This window comes from Sceloporus occidentalis, unplaced genomic scaffold (assembly GCF_023333645.1).
Source record: "Sceloporus occidentalis isolate IW3139 unplaced genomic scaffold, rSceOcc1.0.p SCAF_525, whole genome shotgun sequence".
Classification (NCBI taxonomy): domain Eukaryota; kingdom Metazoa; phylum Chordata; class Lepidosauria; order Squamata; family Phrynosomatidae; genus Sceloporus; species Sceloporus occidentalis.
The window spans coordinates 45,020-72,797 of record NW_028317505.1 but is presented as its reverse complement, the minus strand read 5'-3'; the positions used below and the strand labels follow the sequence as shown (position 1 = coordinate 72,797).

At 47.8% G+C, this 27,778-nt stretch overlaps 1 protein-coding gene across 1 annotated transcript; it reads left to right on the top strand.

Moving 5' to 3' along the window:
- The first annotated feature begins 1,770 nt into the window (after positions 1-1,770).
- LOC149271406 (homeobox protein HMX3-like) lies at positions 1,771-5,304 on the top strand. Its single transcript, XM_089507470.1, has 2 exons — positions 1,771-2,164; positions 4,544-5,304. Exons 1-2 carry the CDS (start codon positions 1,771-1,773, stop codon positions 5,302-5,304), a joined length of 1,155 nt encoding a protein of 384 aa, XP_089363596.1.
- Positions 5,305-27,778: the final 22,474 nt, after the last annotated feature.

Genomic DNA, 27,778 nt, shown 5'->3' with positions numbered 1-27,778 from the left:
AACGCGTTTAGACGAGTAACGAGAAAGAGCACAGGCTGCAGAAACAATCCAGTTTGACACTGTTTTAACTGTCCTGGCTCCAGACTATGGGATCATGGGATTTGCAGTTTGCTGTTGGGCACCAGAGCTCTCCGACAAAGAAGGCTAAATGGTTCACAAAACCACAAATCTCATAATTCCGTTGTATTGAGCCTTGGGAGTTAAAGCGGGGTCAAACTCGATTATTTCTGCAGTGCGGATGCAGCCTTCTCTCCCTCTCTCTCCCCCCCCCTCTCTTTTTCTCCCGTGTTTGTTTGAAACTCTTGTCTCTATTTATCTTGATTTCTCTCAGTCCAAAACACACCGCAGAAATAATCCACTTTGAGACCGCTTCAACTGCCCTGGCTCAGTGCTAGGGAATCCTGGGAACGGCAGTTGTGTGAGCCATTGCGCCTTCTCTGTCAGAGAGAGCACTGGGGCCACAATAAACTACAGTTCCCAGGATTCCCTAGCACTGAGCCAGGGCAGTTGAAGCGGTCTCAGAGTGGAATGTATTGGGGAAAAAGGCTCCACGGGGAAACTTTGGATCTGGCGCTTAAAAGGGGGGCTTCCCAAATATTCCTAAAGATGGGCTGGGAAAGGTCCCGTCCTATTTAGGACCTCTTTGCCCTCAGCCCTACGAACCAAGGGAGGCTTTAATACTGATGATGATGATGATGATGATGATGATGGTCATCATCATGATGATCATGATCATGATCATGAAGTTTTATTTATATACTGCTTTTCCCGCTAAGAACATATGATGATGACGATCATGATGATAGGAAATGCTACTAATACTACTACTAATGATAGTAATAATAGGAATCATAAGAAACAGAGGGTGGAAGAAAAGTCGGGAGGAAAGGCAGAGTTTAGCCACCTCCGAGCTAAATAAACCCCGGCGGCTGCATCCACACTGGAGAAATAACCCGGTTTGGCACCGCTTTAGCTTGTTGTCCGGCTCAAGGCTATGGAATTCTGGGAGTTGGAGTTTTAACTCCAACTCCTAGAATTCCATAGCCTTGAGCCGGACAACAAGTTAAAGCGGTGCCAAACGGGGTATTTCTCCAGAGTAGATGCATCTTAAGTCACCCTCTTCCCTCCCCACAGACAGCCCCTAACCCCTGGCCTCCTCCTCCGCTCTCCTGCCCAAAGGAAGGGGTTTGGGGTTTTTTCTTTCCTTTTGCCTGGCTGGAGAGATGGGGGAAGAGGGGAAGAGTGGTCCCCTGCCGCCTCCATCCTTTGGGCCCCTGTCCTTTTGCGCTAATCGCCTTGTCCTCATTTGCTGCCTAATTGGACTCTCCAAAGCCAATAAGAGGCGAGATCGGGGAACCAAGAGGGAACCAAGAGGACCCAGGCGGAGGGGGGCGGGCAGAGGGAGGGAGGGAGGGGGTCCGCCTGCCTCTCTCTCTCTTTCTCTCTCTCTCTCTTTCAATCTCTCTCTTTCTCTTTTTTCCCTCCCTCTCTCTCCTTTCCCCTCCCTTCCTCACTCACACACTCCTCTTTGCCTTGCTGCCTAGCGGGGATCGGAGTGTCCTGGGCCTCCTCTGCTGCCGCCTCCGCTCCCAGCCCTGCCTGAAGCCGCCCTCTGAGTGGACCTGCATCGGATCTGCTCCGGACTGACGCGGGACGAAGCCGCCTCAAGGCTTGGACGGGGATCGGAGGGAGGGGAAGAGAGGCGCCCCCTCCACACCTCTCTTCCCCATCAATGCTCACTTCGGAGCCCCTCCGGAGCCCCCTGTAAGGATGCCGGAGACCGGAGTGGAGCCCCCCGCCGCCTCGCAGCCGCCGCCTCCTGCCTCGGAGCCCAAGGAGTCTCCCTTCTCCATCAAGAGCTTGCTCCATGGGGGCCCCCCGAAGGCGCCGCCCAAGCCCCCCCGGGCCCTCTTCCCTCCCGCCTCGCTGCCTAAGGGGGCGCTGGAGGGGGCCGCCGCCGCCGCTGCCTTCGCCTTGGCCCCGCTGGCCGAGCTGGCCTTCCCCCGCTTCGAGATCCCCCCCGCCGCCCAGAGGTTCGCCCTCCCGGCAGCCCACTACCTCGAGAGGAGCCCCGCCGCCTGGTGGTACCCCTACAGCCTCGCCCCCGGAGGAGGAACGGGAGCAGGAGCCGGGACAGGAGCAGGACACCTCCCCAGGCACGAAGGTAACGCCGACCGAGCCCAGGCAAGCAAGGAAGGAAGGAAGGAAGGAAGGAAGGAAGGAAGGAAGGAAGGAAGGAAAGCTTCCCCGACAGACCCCAGGCCCCTGGGCGGGCAGGCAAGGAGGGAGACAGGGAGGGTAGCCCGGGACAGGGGGAGTCTTCGTCTTCCTATTCCCCTTCTCCCTCTCCTTCTCCTTCTTCCTCTTCCTCTTCTCCTTCTCCTCCATTTCCTTCTCCTTCTCCCCCTTCCTTCTTCTTGTCCTCCTTCTCCTTCTTATCCTCCTTCTCCTTCTTGTCCGCCTTCTCTTCCTTCTCTTCCCTTTTCTCTGTTTTTTCTCCTTCTCTTCCTTCTTCTTCCTCTTCTTTTGCTTCTCCTTCCTCTTCTTCTCTTCCTTCTCTTTTTCCTCTTCCTCTTCCCCTCCTTCTCCTTCTCCTTCCTCTTCCTCTTCCCCTCCTTCTCCTTCTCCTCCTTCCCTGGTTGCTTTCCTGCACTGTCGCTGTCCTCCAGGACCATCTCAAGCCAAGGCCTCCTTCCCCGAGGAGACCATTTCTTCCAGGCCTGAGGGGAAGGGGGCTCAGCTAGGAGGGAAAGCCCTTGTGGTTTGGAGGACCGGCCAGGAGAACATCTGCCTTTGAGTGGCTAGCGAGGGATGGTGGTCCTTCAAACTCTTCTAGAGTTACTACTAGACTACCGAGCGCCTTCCATCCAGCGGGGTCCCACTTCGAGCCTTCCTGGGCCTCCCTTCCCTAGCTTTCCATCCCGGGTCTCTTAGGAGGGACTGAGGGGCTTGTCTCAAGGGCTTTTGCTCCAAACCGGGCAGAAGTTGCCAAAGGCTGGCTTTCTTTTAAAGCCTCCGAGAGTCTGGTTTTATTGTCCCATCCACCTTGTCTGCCTACATCTTGTTTGTCTTTTTAAACTGATGAGTGTTTAAATTGATGTCTTTTTAACTGATGTTGTTGGTCTCTTAACTGTGGTTGTTCCCCGCCTCCATCCGTAGAGAGAGGCAGGGTAAGAATTATTATTATTATTATTATTATCATTATCTAATATTATTATCTAATAATATTATTATTATTCATTATCTAATAAGCCCCACAGAAGTGAACTGGCTTTTCTCCTGCATAAACACGCGGATCTGTGACCTGGGCTCCATCCGGACTGCATAAATAAGTCTGACCCCACTTTAACTGCCATGGCCCCACGCTGTGGAATTCTGGGATTGGTACAGTTAGCCAGATCTCTCTGGCAGAGAAGGCTAAATGTCTCACAAAACTTACACTTCCCAGAATCCCATAGCATGGAGCCATAGGGGTGTATGTGTCAAACTAGGTTATTTCTGCGGTGTGGATGCAGCCTGTGTTGTTTGTTTGCTCTGTGCCCCAACCAACTACCATTTCCAGGATTCCGGAGCATGGAGTGAAAGTGGCAGTGAAAGTGGGCTCGAACCGGGTTATTCCTGCAGTTCGGATTCAGGCATCTTTTCAAAAGAGCGCGTTTAAGCGAAGGCCGATAAGGCCAGCGCACTGGTGAACCCCTCTGAACGAAACTTGCCAAGAAAACCCTGTGGTTGGTTCAGCCTTAAGGTTGCCATCCGTCTGAAACGACTTGAAGGCACACAACAACAACAATAACAACAACAACAACAACAACAACGAGAAACTAAAAGATATAGCAGTGTTACTCTGTAGAATCCATATGGAGAGAGCTCTTGCAGCACCTTTGAGACTCACGAAAGAAAGAAGTTGGCGCCACGAGTTTTCGTAGACTTTAAGTCTGCTTCCTCAGATACATTTGGAGGAAGTAAACTTTAGTCTAGGAAAGCTCCTGCTGCCAACTTCTTTCTTTCAATGAGTCTCAAAGGTGCTGCAGGATCTCTCCACATAAAGAGAAACTTAAGGCTGTATCCGCAGAGGGGGAAATGGTGACTGCCGCTTGTAATTTTCTTTTTCTCCCTTCGTCTTTTCTGTGGCTTCCTTCCTTCCTTCCTTCCTTCCTTCCTTCCTTCCTTCCTTCCTCCCTCCCTCCCTCCCTCCCTCTCTCTCTCTCCCTCCTTCCCTTCCTTTCCGTCTCTCCTTCCTTCTTTCCTCTATATCTCCCTTCCTTACTTACTCTCTTTCTGTCCCTCCCTCCCTTCCTCTCTATCTTCCTTCCTGTATCTCTCTCCTCCTTCCTCCTTTCCTTCCTTCCTCTCCCTCTTTCCCTCCCTCCCTCCTTCCCTCCCCCCTTCCTCTCTCTCTCTCCCTTCCTTCCTTCCTTCCTTCCTTCCTTCCTTCCTTCCTCCCTTCCTCCCTCCCTTCCTCCTCTCTCTCTCCCCTTTCCTTCCTTCCTTCCTTCCTTCCTTCCTTCCTTCCTTCCTTCCTTCCTTCCTTCCTTCCTCCCAGTGTCCTTGGAGCGTTCCCTGCTGAGGGTCTCTTCTTCCTCCTCGCCTTCCTCGGGAGGCCCGGCGGGGGATTCTCCGGAGGCGGCCTTGTCGAAGGCGGAGCGGGAGGCCCAGGAGCTGGACTCGCGGAGCCCCGAGGAGATCGTGCTGGAGGAGAGCGACTCGGAGCCCGAGGGGCCCAAGAAGGACGAGGCCGAGGAGGCGGCGGCGGCGGCGGCGGGGAGCGGCGGGGAGGACTGGCCCAGGCGGGGCTCGCAGGCGGGGGTGCCCTCGGGGCTGGCGGGGGCCGAAGAGGGGCCCGAGGAGGAGGAGGAGGAGGCCAAGAAGCCGCCCTGCCGGAAGAAGAAGACCCGCACGGTCTTCTCGCGGAGCCAGGTCTTCCAGCTGGAGTCCACCTTCGACCTGAAGCGCTACCTGAGCAGCTCCGAGAGGGCCGGCCTGGCCGCCTCCCTCCACCTGACCGAGACCCAGGTCAAGATCTGGTTCCAGAACCGGCGCAACAAGTGGAAGAGGCAGCTGGCCGCCGAGCTGGAGGCCGCCAACCTCAGCCACGCCGCCGCCCAGCGCATCGTCCGAGTGCCCATCCTCTACCACGAGGGCAGCGGGCCCGACGGAGCCGGAGCCGGAGCCACGGGGGCCGGGCCCGGAGCGGGAGGCTCCTCGGGCGCCGGAGGGGGGCCCACCCCGGTCAGCCAGCCCTTGCTCACCTTCCCGCACCCGGTCTACTACTCCCACCCGGTGGGGCTCCTCCGGCCCGTCTGAGGGCAAGCACCCCGCCCTGGACCCACCGAGGAGAGCCAGAGAGAGAGAGAAGGGGGCCAGGGTCAGGACCGTCAGGCCCAGGCCCCTTCCAAAGGGGAAGGGAAACAAGACTTGGAGGAGGAGGAGGAGGAGGAGGCTGAGAGAGTGGCTCCTCGCCTGGCCTGCTCCTGGCCCGACCTCCGAGGGGGAAGCCACAGATCGGGCCCCTCCAAGTAGCAGCTGCCGAGAAGCAAAAAACTTTTCCTCCTTAACATTCTTGTTTTATATATACAGGATATATGTATATACATATGTATATTTTCTTTGTCACTCTGCAAAGACATCGCGGCCAGGCTTAGAGATTGCGCCTTTCCTCCGGCCTGGCTTTCTTTTTTGAGAGAGAAAGAGGGAGGGAGGGAGGGAGGGAGAGATTCCTCCTTTCTTTCTTTCTTCCTTCCTGTTTGTCTGATTCTATTTATTTTATTCGAGAGAGAGAGAGAGAGAGAGAGAGATTCCTTCTTTCCTCTTGTCTGCCTGATTTTATTTATTTTATTTCTGAGAGAGAGATTGAGATCCCCCTTTCCTCTTCCCTGGCTGACTTTCTTTTGGGGACAAATCCCTCCTGCCTGGCTTTCTTTTCTTTTTGGGGGGCAAGATTTCTCTTTCCTTCTGCCTGGCTGGCTTTCCTTTTTGAGAGAGAGAAAGAAATTCCTCTTTTTTTCCTCCCGCCTGGCTGACTTTATTTATTTATTTTTGGAGGGGTGTGTGTATTCCATAATAATAATAACAATAACAACAACAATCATGATAATTGATGGTAACAATACTCCTTTTAAAAAAAGAGCCGTCATTCTCGAATGGTTGCGATGGAACGTTTCTATTTGTCTTTTTAAACTTCTGTTTGTTTGCCAAGGAGGGCTAAGGCCCGCTCTGGGGGTCTTTCCCTCGGCCCCCCTTTTGTTGTTGTTGCCCCGATGGTGCCAAAATGGGGCTCTGGGAGCCTGGAGGGAAAGGGAGCTGGCCACGGAACAGACCCGGTTCCTGCGGCTTAAGAGACCCTTCCGTTTATCTTCTATCGATAATTGATTCTGAACCTCTCTTTCTGTGCAAGGCTTGAAACGCGAGACAGAGACAGAGAGAGAGAGAGAGAGAGAGAGAGAGACCGCTCCCTTTCAAGGGATGCTTTTACAAGACGCAACTTATTTATTAAACTTCCTTTATTTTATTCCGGATACGCATTTTCATTTCTCTTCTCTTCTTTTCCTTCCTTCCTTCCTTCCTTCTTCTTTCTAGCTGTTTTCCTTCCTTCCTTCCTTCTTTCCTTTTATTCCTTCCTTCTTTTCTCTTTCTTTATTATATTCCTTCCTTCCATCCCCTTTCTCCCCCTTCCTTCCTTCCTTCCTTCCTTCCTTCCTTCCTTCCTTCCTTCTTTCCTACCTTCTTCCTTCCCTTCCTTCCTTCCTTCCCTCCCTTCTTCCTTCCTTCATTTGTTCTTTCCTTTCTTCCTCTTTCCTACTTCCTTCCTTCTTTCCTCTTTCATTATTATCTTCCCTACTTCCTTCCTTTGTTCCTTCCCCTTTCTCTCTCTCTCCCTTCCTTTTTTCTTCCTTCTTTCCTAATTTCTTTCCTTCTTTCCCTGTCCCTCCTTCCTTCTTTCCTCTTTCTCTCTTCTCTTCTCTTCTCTTTCTCTTCCCCCTCTCTTCCCCCACACTCTCCTTCTCCCTTCTCTTTCTCCTTCTTCCTTTTCTTAAAGAAGAACTCCTCGGGGTTTGTGATGCCGCTGGTGTGTGTGTGTGCAATATACGGCACAAATCCTGAAAGCACAGGAAAGGAGTTGGGTTTTCGGTCGGTTTTCAAGGTGGGTCTTAGGCGAGGGAAGATGGGCTTTATTTTTCCTGAGAGAATCTTTCGGGAGGCAGGGAGGGAGGGAGGGAGGGAAAACCAGGGGCACAAAATCCACTGGGGAAAAGGAGAACAAAACGGGGGGCGGCCAAAGGACTTTCCCGGCGGAGGGCGCCTCAAGTGATGGACAATCAGTCTCTGCAGACGAATTGTAACTTCGTTCCTCTTCTGTACAGTTTTCTTGTTCCCTTTCAAGGAGGGAGGGGAGGGGAGGAGAGATCCCTATTTTCCCCCTTCTCTGTGTCCCCTCCCTACTCTTCCTTACCTACCCCAATACTTTTCCCTCCTTTCTAAGCAGGGATGGGTCCTATTTTTTTAAAATTATTATTATTATTATTATTATTATTATTATTACAAATGGTTATAACCAATCCGTGTCTCGTGGTTGAAGGGAGGGGAAAACGAATAAAGGAAACCTGTTCATTCGTGTTGATTGTGATGGTGTTGTTATTATTATTATTATTTTAAAAAACGATTGTTTTAAATACATATAAGAGGCGGAGGCTGGAGGAAGTCGGAGAGACAGGTGCTTTAGCCAAGGCTCGCAGGCAAACAGAGGCCTCATTGTTCTCCCACTAAAATGAACCAACCTAGGTTTGCCTAAGCAAAGCTTGCCTTCCAGCCTTTCCCACCCGGAATATCGGATGCCAAGGGACTTTGAAGCTCTCCATCCTCTGCTTCTTGGGACTTCTCTGGAACTGGGTCAGCTCAGGTAAATGCTTCTGCTCCACATCAGCTGTCCAGAAACAGCCATAAAACAACACCAAAAGAATAATAATAAGAAGAATAAGAATAAAACTCTTTAGCTAAATTTCCTGGGCAAGATGATTTCGGAACACTTTCTCCCTCCGCCCCATCCATAGTTTGTTGGCGAGGAGGGAGAATCTGGTGGCTTGAAGCCAGTGGGTCATCTCTTTAAGAAGGGAAAGTTGGTGTTCAGGCTAAAGATGTGTCTTCTCCAAAGGGAGATCAGAGATATGTATTTATGTTTCATTGAATCCGTGAGGTCGAGTGCCCTAGATCTGGTTTGTGGAGAAGAGATCCTTTGGCTGGTAGATCGGGGAGGGACCTCGGTTGTTGCTTAGGTGCCTTCAAGTCGTGTTGTTGTTGTTCTTGTGTGTCTTCAAGTCAGTTCCGACGTATGGCAACCCTAAGGTGAACCTATCATTGGTTTTTCTTGGCAAGATTCGTTCAGAGGAGCTTTGCACTTGAAGCTGAGAGAGTGCGACTTGCCCAAGGTCACCCAGTGGGTTTCATAGCCAGGCAGGGATTCCAACCCTGGTCTCCAACACTCAGACCACGTGAAGTCGAAGGCTTTCATGGTCGGCATCTATAGTTTTTTTTGTGGGTTTTTCGGGCTATTTGGCCATGTTCTAGTAGAGTTTATTCCTGACGTTTCGCCAGCATCTGCGGCTGGCATCTTCAGAAATAAACTCTTCTAGAACATGGCCACATAGCTAGAAAAACCCACAAAAAAACCCAGACCACGCTTTAGGGGCCACAGGCCGGCTTTGCAAACCGCGCAGCAAAGAGAGCAGCCTGAGCGCAACGAGGAGCCAAAGCAGCCCGAGGCCGCGAGCTTGGTTTTCTCCCGCCTAAGGCCCCAGGATTCGAATTCAGAACCCCGGGAAGCAAGACAGGATGGCCCTGCTCCGAATCGAGGCAGCAGCAGCAGCAGGAGGAAGCCCTGTGCTGGGTGCAACTGCGCTTTTGGCTTGGAGAGCTCCAAGAGCTCAGGGCTCCATCTATCTAGTGGACCAGGCTCTTCAAACGCCAGTGTTTCCAGTGAGCGAGCAAAACCACAGTAGAGTCTTCTTGAACCCCACTTTGAATCCGATTCCACTCTTGATCTCCCATGAGAGAGAAAGAGAGAGCTTTACCAAATGCCAAAGGCAGGCGCTTTCAGATGGAGTCCGAAGGCAACAAACTCACCAGATTCCTTGGAGGCTTAGTTGCAACTTTTCTTCTTTAAATAGATCAACTGATCCAAACACTGAGAAATTATTATTGCTCACTCCAGGTAAAACTGACCTAGACTACAGTCTTTTCCTTGGCCCTGATCTTTTTTTTAACACACCTTTTGAGCTCAAATGGTCCAAGGCGGGTGCTATTTAGTAGAACTTTTTTTGGCCTGCTTTGAGAGATAATATCGTTTTCCGTTTATAGAAAACGGGCCTTGAATCATTTGTGTGCGCGCCTGTGTTTGTGTATGTGTGTGTGTGTATGTATACAATTGAAGCAAAGTTTCATTTTTTAAAAAAGAAAAGAAAATACACAAGAGAAGAAACGACTGAGAAAGAAAATATAGCCCTTTATTTCCCTTTCGTTTGGGATTAAAACCTCTTGGCCTACGTGATAAATGGAAAATAAACAGACATTCAGAGTCAAAATACCATCTTCCTTGTGTCACCTACAAACACGCCGATGCCTTGGGGCTGTTTGCAATACTAACTTTAGGCCAAGCCGCTAGCAATCCATTAAAGGCCTGTTGCAAGAACAAATACCCCCTTTCTATTGACCAGCGTCGGGTCGCAATGTTATCAAACGCCGAGAAAAATAACTTCTCTATTTGTGGTTAGTGCCTTGAAAACGGTTCCTGGCTCACCCTGGCTTTACTCAATCGAGATACGACCAGTTGGAGGCGAGCACAGCTTGTTGTCACCCCCCTCTTAGTGCTTGATCTTCCTCATATATATATATGTGTGTGTGTGTGTGTGTGTGTGTGTGTGTGTGTGTGTTACACCTGCTGCGGTTGGCCTCCCCTCCTGGTCAAAAGCATCCCAGGTCAAAACTGCAAATGGAAAAACCTCAGGGATTAGCTTTACCAACTGAGGCTGCATCCGTACTGCAGAAATAATCCTGTTTGATACCACTTTAAGCGCCATGGCTCAAGGCGATGTAATTCTGGGGGTTGTAGTTGGTTGTGGCACCAGAGCTTTGCTCTGGTGCCACAACCAACTACAGTCCCCAGAATTGCATCGCCTTGAGCCATGACACTTAAAGTGGTGTCAAACCGGATTATCTCTGCAGTGCGGATGCAGCCTAAGGGGGTTTGCCCAGAATCTCCGCATCCCCTGAACCCTGAAACGCCTTCCACTCAAGGCTTCTATTAATCTCCCTTCAGCCTCATATGATTTGGCCATGCGCTTGGAAGAGTCAGCCTCACCCAGATCTTACCAAAATGACCCTGGGGAATTCCTTTGCTACCTGAGATAAATGGTTGGCACTTCCCTATTCAAAAAGCGGCATTCCTCTCCTCGGGTTCCCAAAACCCAAGGGTCCCTCACCTGAGACCAGAGAGAATCCCAAGTCCCTCCCTTTCAAAATCAGAGAAGAGCTTGGGATGGTTTCATTTTTGAACTGGAACACCTAGACCACAGAGTAACCCATGGGTCTGTGAAAAGTTTTATTTTGTATGGTTATTTGTTTTATGTAAGGTTACTTTGCTCAAGCCTAGGAAGGCTCCTGCTCCCAGCTTTCTTCCTTTCAGAGAATCTGCCAGGTGCTGCAAGATCCCTTTGCAGACTGATTTTCCAGACTCACTTGGCTGTGTGTGTCACTGAATTCTTTCCAAACTTTGGCTGGGAGGTCTCCTCACAATCTCCCATGTTGCTTTTGTCTGTGGAGTTCCAGTCATCCCGACTCATGGAGACCCTATGGATGAGACATCTTCAAGACCTCCATCCTCCCCTGCTTTGCTTAAGTCTTGCAAATGCAGTCCCCTCCTGGCCTCCCTAATTGAATCTATCCATCTGGCGTACCTTACTTCCTTTCTACTACTTTCTACCTTTCCACACCTCTTCCCCGACGTGCCCCACACCATCCTCTTCTCCTCCTTCCTCACACTCTGGCTTTCAGAGGTGTCCTCTGAAGGGCCTTAGAGAAAGAAACATCTCAGTGTTGTCACCTCTGCCTCATTCTCTAAAGTCCTTCCTTGCCCTGAGCCAGCAGAATTGAACTCACCTCCAGCTGTAAGCTGCCTTTGACTGACGGGGAGGCCCAGCAAACCCCTCGGTTGCTTTCAATGAATCATAGCACACCATCCCCAGGGCTATCCTCATCTCCTTTCCCCCTTCCAGCCATTCATTAGATTAACCTTGTTTTAATCACAGGGCGGATGAAAGTTAAGGGTGACAGCTACCCAAGAGCGTTTCTTTCCTGTGCGTCATTACGCAGGAGTTGGGCTGCTCAAGGCAGGCTGAGCCCTTGGTTTTTGTAGTGGGAGGAATGTCCTGCTGAAGTCTTCTTTTTGGGGTGCAGTGTGTTTGGGGCTTCCCCTGACTAGGATAGATAAGCAAGGACTTGCCTTGGTGGGCCACCATGAGCTCCATTCATTGGCTCTCCTTAGAAGAGCCATTGGATGGAGCTCATGGTGGCCCATCTAAGTCAGATCTTGTTTGTCTATCTTAGCCAGGGGGAGAAGAGTTACTGAACAGAGCTCATGGTGGCCCACCTAAGTCAGATCTTGTTCATCTGTCCTATCCAAGGGGAGAAGAGCCATTGAATGGAGCTCCTTGTGGCGCACCGAAGCCAGACCTTGTTTATGTATGCTAGTTAGAGGAGAAGAACCATTGAATGGAGCTCATGGTGGCCCACCTAAGCCAGATCTTGTTTATCTATTCTAGCCAGGGACAAGACTCGTTGAATATTGCTCATGGTGGCCCACCTAAGCCAGTCTTTGTTTATCTGTGCTAGTTAGGGGTGAAGAGCCATCTAATAGAGCACATGGTGGCCCACCTAAGCCAGACCTTGTTTATCTATCTTAGCCAGGGGAAGAAGAGCCATTGAAAGGAGCTCCTGGTGGCCCACCTAAACCAGACCTTCTTTTAAACTAAAGACTTCAGTAGGATTCCTCCTTTTTTTTTCTTTTAAAGGTGGCCACACCAACCCCAGTGCATTGTTGCCTCTTTTTCTTTCTAAAGTTGAAATAATTCCACCAAGAGGCTGTTTGGTCTCAATTCCAAAAGGGCTGTTTCTTAATCTGCGGCCACTCCACCACCACTTCTGTTTATTGCTGGAAATTGGACGCTGACAAATCTCTGCCTTTGTTTGCCATGCCACAGAGAGAGAGAGAGAGAGAGAGAGAGAGAGAGAGAGAGAGAGAGAGAGAGAGAGAGAGAGAGAGCATCCTTCAACCTTCCCTTGGTTCATTCCTTCTCTCTCTTTCTTCTCTCCCCCCTTCCTTCCCTCCCTCCACTTCCTTTCTTCAAAGCTCGAATGAACAAGGCTGGCTTGGGTGTTTGTATTAGCAACACACATGTATTTCTTTTATTTAGGAGTAAATAGAGGCTGGCTGTGTATAGAAAACAGGGGACACCGAGGTATATAGAAAAAAACCTTTCCCGACCCGTCAGTTCTGGCCAGGGAAAGAAGTCAGAAGAGAGGTGTTTTTTTCTTTCTTTTTGGAGAGGGGGAAGATTAGGATACAGAGCAAAAGGCATCGCAAGCCCAGAAGAGAGCCAGCAACCGGGAGTCCTGTAGAAAGCAGCCCAAGCAGAGGAGGTTGGTAACTTTGGTATGCATTGGAAGCATCTTCTTAACCAGGAGGATGGAGAGCTAACCCAGCAGCCTGCATGGGCTTCTCTCTTTCAAATACCTTGTAAACTGGGATGAGTAGGATGCAGAGGGAAGGGGGGGGGGGGTCAGCAAAAGAGTTTTCTGAGATGAGAGCTACAAGCAAAAGTTGGGGTGGTTGTGAGGAGGATCCTGATGTCGGTTCAAAACAGAGTTAGGCTGTTTTGTTCTTCCTATCTAAAGCCCCTCCATCCTCACCACTGCTTTCCTCCCAGCCGCGGACTCTGCGCCAAGTGACTCTGTAATAATCACTTTGCTCCATCGACTTCGCCCAGCAGTGAGCAAAACGGAATGAGAAGCCCATTAAGAGCATTAACAGATTGGCCCCGGCATAATACAGCAGCTCCTATTGATCGCCCGGCGTCTGTAAAATATGCTTTCCAATGAATCTATTGTTCCTCTCTTGTGCTCTTTTCGTGGTGACCTTGGTGCGCCGCCGGAGAGGAAAGTTATGGCATTCCTTTCCAGGGTCCCGATCTGTGGCAGCATCCACACCGCAGGAATAATCCGGTTTGAACCCGCTTTTCACTGGCCTGGCTCAGTGCTATGGAATTCTGGGAACTGTAGTTTGTGGTGGTGGCCCCAGAGAGGAGCTCTCTATGTGCCTTCAGGTGGCCTGTCGACTTATGGCAACCCCATGAATTTTGCAGTGCTCAGAGGTGGTTTGGCCAGGTCCTTCTTCTGAACTATAGCTTACAGCACCTGGTTTTCCTTGGTGGTCTCCCATCCAAGCACTAGCCAGGGCTGACCCTGCTTAACTTCCAGGATCAGACAAGATTGAGTGCCTTTAGGGTAACCTGCTACGAAACAAGCTAACCTGCTTTCAATAATCTACACCTCAAAGTGTGTAAAGTGGTTGGTGTGTCCCAGTGGCTAGATAGGGTTTTGTGCATAGCTCTGACTTAATTTCCGACTTTAGTCAAATGATTTACATCATAAAAAGTCTTGGTTGTTCTTATTACACCATTGGTTCTCAACCTCTGATCCTCCAGAGTTCATCTATCAGAAGTCTCAACCAGGATGACCAACGTTTATGAGCTGGAAGTCCAAAACAACTCTTTGCTGTGAGGTGTTTTAGAAGGACAGGGTCCATGGTTTTAGTGGAATCTAGAAGCAAGAACTATTTTGGAGCTTAAAGAAAAAAAGATACCTTTTGGACTACAACCCCCATTATCCCCCAGCTAGCCTGAGAATTGTAGTCCAAAAAAGTAATCCCTCCAGCCCTGGAGTTCAAAGCAAGGGTTAAACAGAATGGAGACTTAGCTGCTTTTCAAAATACAGAGGCAGTGCATTCAAGATAGCTTAAGGTGGTGAAGCATTGTTGCCTTAGTTCCTGGTTGGAGCAGCGTTTGCACCTTTGCAGCATTTCTGGACTGGCACTGCAATGAGTCTGAAGGGTCCATGCTAGCAAGTGATCCTGTTTGCCTTCTTGTTCAGGAAAGGTTCTGCTTGTTCATGGGGTCTCCTTCCTTGGAGGTCTTTAAGCATAGGCTGAATAGCCATCTGTCAGGTATGCTTTGACTGAGAGTTCCTGCATGGCAGAATGGGGTTGGACCTTGTGGTCTCTTCCAACTCTATGATTCTATGATTCGTCTCTATGCCCAAAATCCTGAAATGCACAAGACAGATTCCATGAAACTGATTCAGAGCTAAATCCAGTTAATTCCAACTACAGTGGACCCTCTGATCAATCAACATGCCTGTTGACTTAACAGATTGAGTGATTCACTCAATCACTCATTCAGTGAGCCTACTATAGTTGGGACTAGCAACTGGATTTAGCCCACCCAGATAACCTTTTGACCTAAATCCAGTGGCAAGTACCAAACAGAGGAGACCAACCCAAACAACGGCCAAACGGTAAGCCAAGATCATTTGTCTGGAGCAGCAGTTGAATTGAGCTCATTATGTCCAGAGTAAGTGTAGTTGTGCAGTCCCATCCTATATATCAAGTATGGAGAACATCTGGAACTCCAGCAGACCCATATTTCCTTACCATTGGTCATGCTGCCTGGAGTTTCTGAGAGTTGAAATCCAGAACATCTGGAAGGCCACATATTCCCCATTCCTGCTGTACCTGTTTACCAGGGAGTATGTCTTTTCACGTGTAAGGGGATTATTATCTCTCTTTCTATGATTAGATAAGGCTGCAACCTTGGGAATACTTACTTGGGAGTAAGCCTTGAAAACAATGAAAACAATTTAGCAGTAAATATCTCCAGGCTCAGCCTCCATCACTAATGATCCATAGTGGTTTTCCCACAACAAAAGGCATCTAAAAGAACCAGGATAAAATGCCAATTCATAGCTAATTTTAAAATAGACCACTTTAGCCCATCTCCTTAATAGAACTATGTGCTGGGTTAAGTCCAAGTGCTCTGGTGACAGTGCCATTTTAGGCATGTAATTAAATGTGTTTGCAAGCGCACCATTTTAAAAACTGTGAGCCCATGCTACCATAGAAGAAGGCCCATTGCAAACCTATAACAATGATCAAAGGTGAAAAAGAGCCCTGTCCTCTTCTGCTTTTAGCCTCCATATCTGGAATACAAACTGTTGACTCTCATTGTTCAGTTCAGTCTGGAAATCTGGAAGTATTTCTGCAAGTGCATTACATGTCCACATCCTTATGATGTCAGTTGCATACCAGTGGAAGTGGCAAAGTTCCTTTTTGGTCTTCAAATATCCAGAGCTTTCTTGAACTCTGAACTTGGAATTGGTGTATGGGAGATTCCACTGCATGAACTGATCTTCCTCCTCCTTTTGTCTGACCTTTTTTGAAACCTCTGAGGCTTGGCCTTGGGACACCAAGAAGAAAGTGGCAATAACCTCAGGGGTAACCTGGAGCTCTTTAGAGATGGGCAGCTTGTGGTTCTGCTGCTTCTGCTAGGTTGCAGTTTCCATCAGCTCTAGGCAGCATAGTTAATCATAAGAGATAATGGGAGTTGCACTTCAACAACATCTAGAGGGGGTTGCATTTTTATTACATCCTTAGCACTCAGTGGACAGAAAACTAGATCATCAAAGAAAAGGGTTTAGGCCAGCTTTGATCCTCCAGGTGTTTTGGACTTCAACTCCCAGAAGCGCCAGCCCACTTGCCCAACAGTCAAGCATTTTGGGAGCTGAAGTCCATCAGAAGGACCAAAACTGGGGAAACCAGGTTTAGGAAGACCTTTTGGGTTAGTGCTAGGAGATTAAAAATAAATCAGTTTAAACAAACAAACTGGTGAAGTAGGTAATGGGACACCCAAATAGTATGAAATGTTGCAATCTAGAATGGGGAGGTGCATGGTTTGTAACTGGAACAGGGCAACCCTGTCTGAAATTCCTTTCTGTAGAATTCTTGAGATGGCCTTAAATTTACCCTACCCTAGAATTAAATGCATAGTAGGGAAATGTGTCCATTGCTGATCTCCTTGAGGTTGGGTTTAAAATGTGGTATAGAGCCAGCATGGTGTAGTGGTTTGAACATTGGACTAGAATTCTGGAGAGGAGGAATCGAATCACTGCTTGGCTATGGAAACTCACTGGGTGACTTTGGGCAAATCACATTCTCTCAGCCTCAGAGGAAGGCCTCTGAACAAATCTTGTCAGAAACCCCCCTGACAGGTTCGCCTTAGGGTCTCCGTAAGTCAGAAACGATTTGAAGGCACACAACAACAACAAAGTAGGATCCTATACATGCCCTATTCAGAAGTTGAATTATCTTCCTTGAGGTTTACCCCCTCGTAAGTTGAATCATAGCAAGAGACGCTCTGCTGCCTAAGTGTGCAGACACAATTATTTTGGGGGTAATAAAGCTGTTTGGGATCACCAGAACCACACCATGGGAAAGCAAACTTGGGGATGCCTCTGTTTCCATATGCAGGTGTAGGAGAAAATGGGCTGAGCAAGGCAGAGCCTCCCTTTATTCTTTGACTACATTGCCCATCAGCCCCAACCATGGCAATTGATGATGGGAGTTGCAGGCTCATTTGGCCAGACAAACTCTGGGGTGTGCACTCACCTCTTGGTAAATAGATTTTAGGAGTTAAATACAAGTGTTATGGAACCATTTGAGAGAAAGTCCTCTCTTTCTCCTTACAGAACCAAATATCATGTTAAGTGTGGGTCTCTCCTACCCTCTTAAGGAGGCAACAGTGCACAGTTTTTCAGGGTCAAATGAACAAGTCTTTCTTTCTCCCAAACAAAGAAGAAGTGGACCCTCATTTTTCATAAAACCTCTGCTGGTGAAAGGAAGGGAGAATTGGGAGGAATTCTTGCATCCTCCTAGCCACAATGCTGGTGATGGAGGCCTACTTCAAAGTAGGAGAATCCACCACTCCACAGACAAAGACATAAACCGGCCAGTCCTATCCTGAAGCCTATCATATGTGTTAGACTACATTTCCTATCATCCCCAGCCATAATGGTTAAGGCTGCCTGTGGGTGATGAAAGTGCATCTCAGTCCTGCAAAGGAGCAGGTTGGGGAAAGCTGCAATTCTCTAGACACTTCCCTTGGAATCTCCATCATGTTTAATACTAGATAGACACGTTTTAGTAGGAAGCGCAGGGAAAAATACAGAAAAAATTGTATTCTTTCCTGTAAGGAAAGCTCAAGGCACCAAAGGGTGCAACCCTATGCATGATAACTGGGAGATAGGATCCACAGAGTTCAGTAGGGACTTCTTGTTAGGTGCCTTCTAGCAGTCTCCAAATTATGGTGGGCCTATCCTAGGGTTTTCTGGACAAGGTTTATTAAGAGGAGGTATACCATTGCTTTTCTTTGAGGCTGAGAATGAGTGACTTCCCCAAGGTCACCCAGGGGACTTCCATGGCTAAGCAGGGATTTGATCCCTAGTCTCCCAGAGTCCTAATCCAACACTAGGTCATTCAAGGGGAGGAGTAGGGACTACTCTCAGGTAGGTCAACATAACATTGTAGCATTAAGTGTGGTAAAAGGTGTGTAGCATTGTGACTGGGGGGGGGGGGGGAATGAAGTCCTTTAGGTGGCCAGTATCCCCTGCCCTGAATGGCAGCACCTAGCCCTGGTTTCTAACAGGAGATTCGCCCCCCCCCCCCTTCTATCTGCTTATTGAGAACTGAAGCTGGGACTTATGGCAGGCAAAGCAGGGATCTTGCCATTTGTTACTGTAGTGTGCCTTTCAGTCATTTTTGATGTACTGCGACCTATCATGGGGTTTTCTTGGCAAGATTTGTTCAGAGGAGGTTTGTCATTTTCTTCCCCTGAGGCTGAGAGAGTGTGACTTGGCCAAGGTCACCCAGTGGGTTTCCCTGGCCGAGCTGGGAATCGAACCCTGGTCTCCAGAGTCACAGTCCAGCACTCAAACCACTACGCCTCAGTATCCTGCCATATTTTTAATTTTTTTTTTTTTTAAAGGATTTATATCCCGCCTTGAATCCCATTGTGGGATTCAAGGCAAGGTACAATAATTTAAAAAGACAGAGCTAAAACATTGATTAAAAAGGTAAAAGGTAACAGTAGTCCCTTGACATGAATATAGGGGGCAGTGCTCATCTCAGCATTGGCTGCGAAAGCTGCTACCTTCCCACCGAAGTGGTACCTATCTATCTATTTGCATTTGCTTGCTTTCAAACTGCTGGGTTGGCAGAAGCTGGGACGGGTGACAAGAGCTCATCCCATCATGCAGCACCCTGACCTTGAACTGCCAACTCTCCAATCTTCCGATTGTCAGAATTGGCATCTTAACCACTAAGCTGCCGTATCTTAAACATTGATTACAAAAGTTTTAAAAAATATATTAAATATTACTAATATTAAAACATAGGTTAAAAACAGCATAGTTTAAACCAGTAAAAACCACACCACACTACACAAGTAAACTTCACCCACCAAATGCCTGCCTAAATAAAAAAGAGGGAAATAATAATAATAATAATAGGGTAACAATAATAATGGAAACAAACTGCCTGCAACCCAGCTCCTTGCTTCATAGTGGAACATCGTGCTCCACATTGTCTGCTTTGAATGGACTGCCCTCCAAAGGCAGTGGATTGTTCTTCACAGGAAGGTTGCATGACCATCTCTTGGAATTGCTTTAGGATTGCATAGAAGAGATGATCCTTGCAGACCTTTCCATCCCTCTGATTCTGTGAATCCATGGCCTCCAAATCCTATGCCCTCCGTGGTAGAGGCAGTCCGGGGTTTCAGGCAGGAGTTTTTGGGAGCCTTGCCTGAAAATACCAAAGTTATATTGCCAAGCCTTTCTCTTCCTCTCCTACTATTTACAGTGGATGTCAGTCCCTAAAATGGAGGGAGTTTTGAAAGGAGTAGCCTTGTTAACCTTTTGCAGCATAAAAAGGAGGGAGTAGGAGAAGGGTTAAAAAGGAATGTGGCAGCACCTTTAAGACTAACTGATTTTTATTTCAGTATGAGCTTTCCTGGATGTAAAAAACCACTTCTTCAGATGCAGTACAGAATGATATTAAAGCAATCCATTCCAATCCCTTAGCGGAGAGAGGAAAAAAGACAAGGTTTTCATGGCCACTATATATGTCACTTATACAAGAAACCTCGCTACTACACCTGTAACAAAATGAGAATTTTGAATACAGGGAATTTTGAACTTGGTAGCCAGATTTGTTGCTTTTTTACACATCAACACTAACTGACCACTGTAAAGACTGAAAAGACCTGTACATTTGAATATTTAGGGTACGGGACATGATTTGCATCTTTCTGGATCCTATTACATTCGCTCCTATTACCACAACTGTATAAATAGGCTTTATAATCTGAGGCTGTAATATATAATTCTGTACTGCAACTGAAGAAGTGGATTTATATCTGAGAAAGCTCATGCTAACATAAAAACCAGTTAGTCTTAAAAGATGCTGCTACATTCTTTTCCGCTCCACCGCTCCCCTCCTTTCTCCAGTTTAAAATGGAAGGGTTATTATTCCAGACAGGACAAAGTCCATTGACCCAAACCATATAGGCTCAATGCCACTAGACGGATGTGTACTCAAAAGGAAGTTAGCTCTCTGGTGACTGAGGACCCATCCACACTGCAAAAATAATCCAGTTTGACACCACTTTAAGTGCCATGGCTCAATCCTATGGAATTCTGGGAACTGTAGTTGGTTGAAGTGCCACAACCAACTACAATTCCCAGAATTCCATAGCAGTGATCCATGGCAGTTAAAGTGGTGTCAAACTGGATTGTTTCTGAAAGGGGCCTCTTCGCCTAAATGCAACCTGCAGTTTCAGGCCAAGGTAGGCCTGAAATTGGACTGCAACTCTCATCAGTATTAGCCCAAAGGGCCATTGGTCAGGATAATGAGAGTTGTAGCCCAAAATATCTGGAGGGTGAAAGAATGCATGGATGTGTCCTGGACTGAGGAGAGGAATTGGAACCAAAACAAAAGGACAGCTGCTGAGCCAAATGCATTTCTCCAAAATTGATTTCCTTGTTTCAAAATGCCCTCAAACTCTTTCTTAAACACTTTAAGAAAGTGCTAGTGCTCTTCAAGAAGGTGTTTTGCGCTTTGGGATCTTTCTAACTTTGAGGAAGGGTTGTTTTGTTTTGTTTTGTTTACAAGGTGTTGGGAACAAAAGGGGAGTGGGAGAAGGAAATATTTTGGAGAATACATTGAGGCAGGTGTCCCTTTGTTTGGGATCCACCTTTATTGTTGTTGCTGTTTGTAGTCCCCTCATCAAAAGCTGGGTTCAGGTCTTGCAAGCCCTGCCTTCCATAGTCAGCCCAATGCAGTCTTCCTCTTTCCCTACTAACTTTCACTTGACACAGTGGGTTTCATGGTCTAGCTGGGATTTGAATCCAGGTCTTCAGAGTCCAGTGTTCAAGCCGCTACACCATACTGGCTCCTGGTGGAAGGCTGGGCTCTTTATTTATTGGCCTACTGGCCACACACACACACAAAACAAAGCCAGTAGTAATGGATTGTAGGCCCAATATTTGGAGTCCCAAGGGTTTCCCAGCTCTGGACTTGCTGGACCTGGTCAGTTCAACTTTGGTTGGTTGGTTGGTTGGTTGGTTGGTTGAACAAAAATATCTGGAGACCCAAAGGTTTCTCAGCTCTGGACTCACTGGACCTGGTCAGTTGCAGGTTAGTTGGTTGATTGATTGATTGATTGATTGATTGATTGACTGAAGATTCTTTCACTGAATCTTCAGTTTCCTTTTATTCTCAACAACAGCCCTGTGAGGCTGAGATGTAATGCCATCCCTTGTAGCAGAGGGTGGAACTCTGCCAGTGGGAATGTGGCAGCATGCTGGGTGGGGATGATGGGAGTTGGAGGACTCTTTCTCAAGCTCTTCAGAGGATTTCCTCCCTGGGATGATGGTGGGTTACTGTTGGTTTGAAGTATTTGAGAAAATCCCCTGTTGGTCCTCCAGATGTTTTGGACGTCAACTGCCAGAATTCCTGACTATTGGCCAAGTTGGCTGGGGCTTCTGGGAAGTGAAGTTCAAAACATGTGGAGGGCCAAAGTTTGGGAATGACTGCCCTAGATTCTTCTTAAATTAGTTTAGAGAAGCCACCTCCTGAATCCTCCAGATTCCTCACTATCATCTGTATCCCAGCAAGATCCCAGGGGGCTTTGGAAGAGATCTCATCTGGAATAAGATACTTTTGTGACCTGGAAGGTTTGGTCCCCTGCATGACTAAGGGCCAAACACACTGCAGAAATAATCCAGTTTGAGACTGCTTCACCTGTCCTGGCTCAATGCCAGGGAATTCTGGGAACTGTAGCTTTGTGAAACATTTTGCCTTCTCTGTCAGAGAGCTCTCTCACAACAAACTACAATTTCCAGAATTCCCTAGCACTGAGCCAGGGCAGTTAAACCAGTCTCACACTGAATTGTTTCTGCAGTGTGTTTTGGACCTACAGTAAACCTTTTTCTTTCTGGGGGAAATGATGCAAGTGAGCAACCGTGTGCTTGTTTGCTGTTTGCAAAGGCTTTATCTGCACTGCAGAAATAATCCGGTTTGACATCACTTAGGCTCCATGATATGGCTCCATGCTATGGAAAGCTCTGGTGCCACAAAAAACTGTAGTTCCCGGAATTCCATAGCCTTGAGCCAAGACGCTTAAAGCGGTGCCAGACCGGGTTATTCCTCCAGTGTGGCTGCAGCACCTTCTGCTGCCTTCCTCGGGTTTAGCCCCTGGTCTCAGCTCTGGTCTTTTCCCTCCTAAAAATACAAACAAGTCCAAGGGATCTCCTGCTTTCCTAAACTGGCGCCGCTTCCATGATCGAGTGGAAGCATCAGATTTTCATCAAAGTTCTATTAAGTGAAACATAGGTTGCGGGGCACCCTCTGATTGAAACAGTTTAAATTTTAATTGTGTTTTTAATTTGACATATAGTTGCAGAAAGGAATGACACTCCGACGCCAAGGGGCGGTCGATTTCCTTAATTTCTCCCCGAGGAATTGATGAGTCTATCAGGCCACTAGATTGGAAACCCATTAAAGCTCCCTCTGCTTAGGCCCTTAATTGGAACTTGATGGATAGAGGGGGGCTCCGAGGGCCGGGCTGATCCGATCGGCCTGACTTTTCTGGTCTCCTATAAATTACACCATTCATTTTCCAGCCACACATTACAGGCATTGGACATGGCTTGGCCTCCCCTCCCCTCCACCCTTTCCTTCCTTCCTTCCTTCCTTCCTTCCTTCCTTCCTTCCTTCCTCTTTCTTTTTTCTTTCTCTTTCTCTCTTTCTCTCTTCCTTCCTTTCTCCCTTTCCCCTTCCCTTTCTCCCTCTTATTCTTTTTTCTCCCTCCCTCCCTTTCTTCCTTTCTCTTTCTCCCTTCCTTTCTCCCTTTCCCCTTCCTTTCTTCCCTTCCTTCATCTTCTTCTTTTCTTTCTTTCTCTCCCTTCCCTCCTTCCTTCTTTCATCTTTCTTTTTCTTTCTTTGTCTCTTCTTTCTCCCTCCCTCCCTCTTTTTCTTTTCTCCCTCCCTCCCTCCCTCCCTCCCTCCCTCCCTCCCCTTCCTCTTTTTCTTTTTTCATTCTCTCTTTCTTCCTTTCTCCCTTCCTTTCTCCCTCCCTCTTTTCCTTTTTTCCCTCTCTTTCTCTCTCTCTTCCTTCCTTCCTTTTTTCTCCCTCCCTCCCTCCCTCCCTCTTTCTTTCTTTCTTCCTTTCAAAAAACCCGGAGCCCTCTCCCTGCTCCCATCCCTCTTCCTCCCCCTTCCCAGCACCAAAACCTATTGCGAGATGTCATTTGCCCCAAGAGGGGAGGGAAAAACCCGAGCAGCATAGCCTCTTGAATGAAAATCGAAACATAATCAACGTTTATACTTAGAAAATTTATTGAGATCATTTTCTCTGGTATTTCCTTATTTTAAAGTTTGGACGCTCCATATATCATAATCCACACGTGGAGAGAAGGGGGGAGGGAGGGGGCCCACGAAGATTGGGGGGGGGGGGAGAAAGAGAGAGAGAGAGAGAGACTGTGTTTAATATTTATCGAAGCTTGATTCGGAGATCAAACTTGTTTATGGCTTCATCTGTCATTTCGGGACTGAGGGGGGGACCTGCTCCCGATATTACCGGCCTCTTCTCAAGGAGCCTATTTTCGAAGTGCCGCAAAAAGCAGGGAGATCAATTTTTATTAGGAGCCTTTGAAAGCTAGCTCGGGGCCACTTGAAGCACTGAAGCGGGCCCTAAGCTGCAGATCTCAGCTCCAAAGTGGAGAGGGATAAAAAAAGTTGGGGGTTGTTGCTGTTGTTGTCGTCCCCCCGCCCCTCCGCTTCTTCTCCCTCTTGTGATGCTGCTTTCATTTTTAGGGAGACCAGGGTTGTGAAGGTTTCAGGAAACAAGGAGGGAATCAGCAGAGTCCCCAACCGGGCTTCACTAGAACTGGGGGCTCGGATGGGGGAGAGAAGGAGGGAGGAGGGATGAAAGGATGGATGGATGGATGGATGGATGGATGGATGGATGGATGGATGGATGGATGGATGGTGGAGGGAAAGATGGTGGAGGAAAGGATGGATGGATGGATGGATGGATGGATGGATGGATGGAGAGTGGAGGGAAGGAAGGAGGGATGGAGGAATGGTGGAAGGATGGTTGGAGGGTGGATGAATGGATGGATGGATGGATGGATGGATGGAGGATGATGGCGGGATGGATGGAAGGTTGATAGAGAGATGGAAGGTGGATGGATGGATGGATGGATGGATGGTGGAGGGATGGGCGAGTGAATGGATGGTGGAGGAAAGGATGGATGGGGTGGGCGGATGGGGAGGGAGGGAGGGAGGGAGGGAGGGAGGGAGGGAAGATGAATAGGGAATGGATGGATGGACAGACAGAACATACACGCCAAATAAATGTTGAGGGAGTCTAGATATTATGGTCTCATATTGTTTTGTTGTTGTGTGCCTTCAAGTGGTTTCCGATTTATAGTGACCCTATCATGGGATGTGTGTGTGTGTGTGTTTTGGCATGAGTTCTTCAGAGGAGGATTACCATTGCCTTCCCCTGAGGCTGAGAGCATATGACTTGCCCAAGGTCCTCCAATGGCTTTGCATGACCAAGCCGGGATTCGGACCCAGGCCTCCAGAGTCAAAGGTCCAAAATACACTGCAGAAATAATCCAGTTGGATTATTTCTTTAACTGTCCTGGGGGCTATTCAGACTCAGGGCTAGGGGATCCTGGCAATTGTAGTTTATTGTGGCACCAGAGCACTCTAACAGAGAAGGCCAAATGTTTCACAAAACTGCAGTTCCCAGGATTCCCTAGCATTGAGCCAGGGCAGTTGAAGGGGTCTCAAACTGGCTTATTTCTGCAGTGTGTTTTGGACCTTTCTTACCCTCCAACTGACCTCCTGCCCAAAGTCCTCCCTTGTGAGCCCCGCTGGAGATAAGGAGGGCGGCTGGGGCAGATGATTTCATTTAGAGTCCCCTTGGAAGTTAACGGGTAGCATTGCCTCTGGCCATGTGCAGAAGGTTGTGTCTGATCACTGAAGTAATTGCAGCTCGCCCTCCCCAGATAAGTGGGCATTGGGCATCAGCTGGAGTCAGCCTTGAGCCCTTTCACGCTTTTTAAGGTGAATGATAGCCATGGGATAACAGGCCAGTTTTCCAAATTAGACTTCTTTCCTGCCTTTTTATTATTGTTGTTATTTTCCATGAGGGTGGTGCGTGTGGGTCCCAGATGGCTCTCCACCAGGGAGGTCAATAAATCCAGCCCTGTTTATGTTCCTCCTTACTAGCCACAAACCAAAAAGAAAGGATCCGGGAAGAAACCCACAGAAGGACCAAGATATTTCACATTTCCATGGGGAGGGGAAAAGAGGTGACAGTCGAGGGGGAAAAGAAACCTTTTGCATTGCTTTTTTGTTTTTTAAAGCACTCATTCTAAAATGGTCATTGTGGTTTCTGCATGCAAAGAACCTGAAACAAATGGCAGTATATTTCCTTTCAGGGTCCATTGTGCCTTGCAACACCTGTCTTATGCTCCAGTGTATGTATTTGAGGGAATATCTTCTATACAGTGGGACCTTGTTATCTACTGGGGTTTGGTTCCAGGATCCACTATGGATGGCAAAATCCATGGATACTCAAGTCCCATTAAATATAATAGCATAGCAAAATGGTGTCCCTTATATCATTGTTATTATATTCACCCAATTCTGCCTGGATAAAGGAAGAGGACAGCCTGTCTCATGAACAGGGTTTCATTTCAGCAATCTTGACCCAAAACAAACAAACAAGCAAACAAAAACAGGAAGGCAAACATCCAATAGTCAACCCCAACTGGAGTAGATCCATTCACTGAACTTGTTCACACACATTTGTGTCATTGGTTCAAGGGGTCTCCTAGAGCCAGTAGTGGTTTGAGGGTTGGACCATGACAATAGAGACCAGGGTTTGATTCCCAGCTTAGCCATCAAATCCACTGGGTGACCTTGGGCAAGTCACACTCTCTCAGCCTCAGGGGAAGGCAAGGGCAAAACCTCCTCTGAACCAATCTTGCCAAGAACACCCCAGGATAGGTTTGCTTTAGTTAGGGTGGCCATAATCTGGAAACAACTTGAAGGCACACAACAACAACAACAACAACCTCTAGCTGGAGAGCCAGCTGGCGCAGTGGTTTGAGTTATAATCATAAGATCTCCAGGCGGCATCCAACAAAACCAGTGTAAGCTGCTTGAAAATATTAGGCTGGTCGTTTTATAGAAAGATGTGAGAAATCATAATGGTGTAGAACACACTGCAGAAATAATCCAGTTTGAGATTGCTTTAACTGCCCTGGCTCAGTGCTAGGGAATCCAGGCAATTTCTTGTAGCACCAGAGCTCTCTGACAGAGAAGGCTAAATGTTTCACAAAACGACAGTTCCCAGAATTGCCCAGCATTGAGCCAGAGCAATTCAAGAGGTCTGAAACTGAATTATTTCTGCAGTGTGTTTTGGACCAACGTGAGCAAGAACAGGATTCCCGACCCACACTCCCCATCTATTAGGGAGCAAATTTAGATCCCAGACTTTGTCTGCAATCAGGGGGCAGTTAGCTTACACTTGTAAACCGCTTAGACACTGTTAGTTCAGTATGAAGCGGTATATAAATGAAGCTGTTTGTTTGTTTGTTTGCAGGGCTGGTTTGAGCCCCAGAGTTTAGAATGATGCTGGTGGCAAAAGGAGGGCATTGACCCCAATAACAAATTTTGCCCTTTCCAAATTAGATTTTCCTTCGGTCTCCCAATTTTCAAATTTTACAGTACTTTAAAACTTCAGTGGAGCATTTAGAAATTTAGGCAGCCTTATACACTAAAGACTCCAGATCCCTTCTGATATTGGAAGCTAAGCAGGATGAGCCATGGTTATTACTTGCATGGGGGACTGCCAAGGAATACCAGGTGCTGTAGGCAACATTTCGGAGGAAGGAACTGGCACAAGCACCTCGGAGTATTTCTTGCTTAAGAAATCCCTGTGAAATTCATGGGGTCACTTGAAGGCACAGAGGCACACACATCCAAAGAAAAGGGGCAGCAAAATGACCAAGGAATTGAAATAACCTTTTTCAGTGTTTCACTCTGTGCAATGCTAGAAATTTGGAGACTGAAGGAAAATTTCATTGTGGTCTGTTTGCAGAGCTTTGGTTTGTGTGCCCAGATGTCTTAACCACAAAGAGAGACAAGGCACCGCAAAATGTAAGAAATTACAAAAAATTAAAGCTCAAAACACTCCTATAAATATAAATCCATGCTTCTTAGCCTTGCTCCAAAGGGAGGACATTTTGGAATCCCTCCTGAACAGAAAGTGGAAATTGAGGACAGGTCCTGGAAAAGAAGGATGTGTCTGGTCACCCAGGATGAACAAGGCCTCTATTTAACACCTTGCAGAGAGGGGCCTTAGCTCCTAAATGGAAATCATAATTCATGGATCTATAAGTCCAGCATTGATCCAATCATCCTCATCCAAAGCCAGTTTCAAAATAAAAGAGGCTGTGGCAAGAAACATGTCTGCTGGAGCTTCCAAAACAAAGCAAAAGGGAGGGCGAGTGGGAATCCATATAGTACAATGGCTGTTGGTGGTGATGATGATTTCCAGGCATCCATAAAGGATGTCAACAGAAACCTCTCTGATTGCAATATCTGTGCGTTCTCTCTTTCAGTCTCTTTTTCTTTCTTCTCTCCCCCTCTTTCTGACAGATGTGGCCATTTAACAAGTTTAGGCTGAAATGGGTGTATAAAATGCACCCATTTAGCTCTGACAGGGCAGATTTCACGCCCTGTCTGCCCCGGTTGTAAATTCTCCCTCTTCGCCAGGCCCCATAGATCACCATTTCACCCAGGGCTCCTCCAGTCCTGACCCTCAACAGCAGATGCCTCGCCTTCCTTGGACAAACTTTTGCCTTCTTTCTCCTGGGCTGAAGGCAGGGATTGTAGCATCACTTGGTGGGTGTGGATCACACCAGGTGACACCCTCAAAAGGGGTGACACCACTGCTCCTCAAACATCTGCCTTTGGGCAGAAACAGGCTGTGGCATTCACCCGTGTCCCTTTAAAACACTGACAAGATGGGGTGAGTGGGGT

Coding starts and splice junctions, on each gene's coding strand:
- LOC149271406 (XM_089507470.1), top strand. CDS start 1,771: ATGCCGGAGACCGGAGTGGAGCCCCCCGCCGCCTCGCAGCCGCCGCCT. Junction 2,165..4,543: donor ACACCTCCCCAGGCACGAAG/GTAACGCCGACC, acceptor CCTTCCTCCCAG/TGTCCTTGGAGCGTTCCCTG.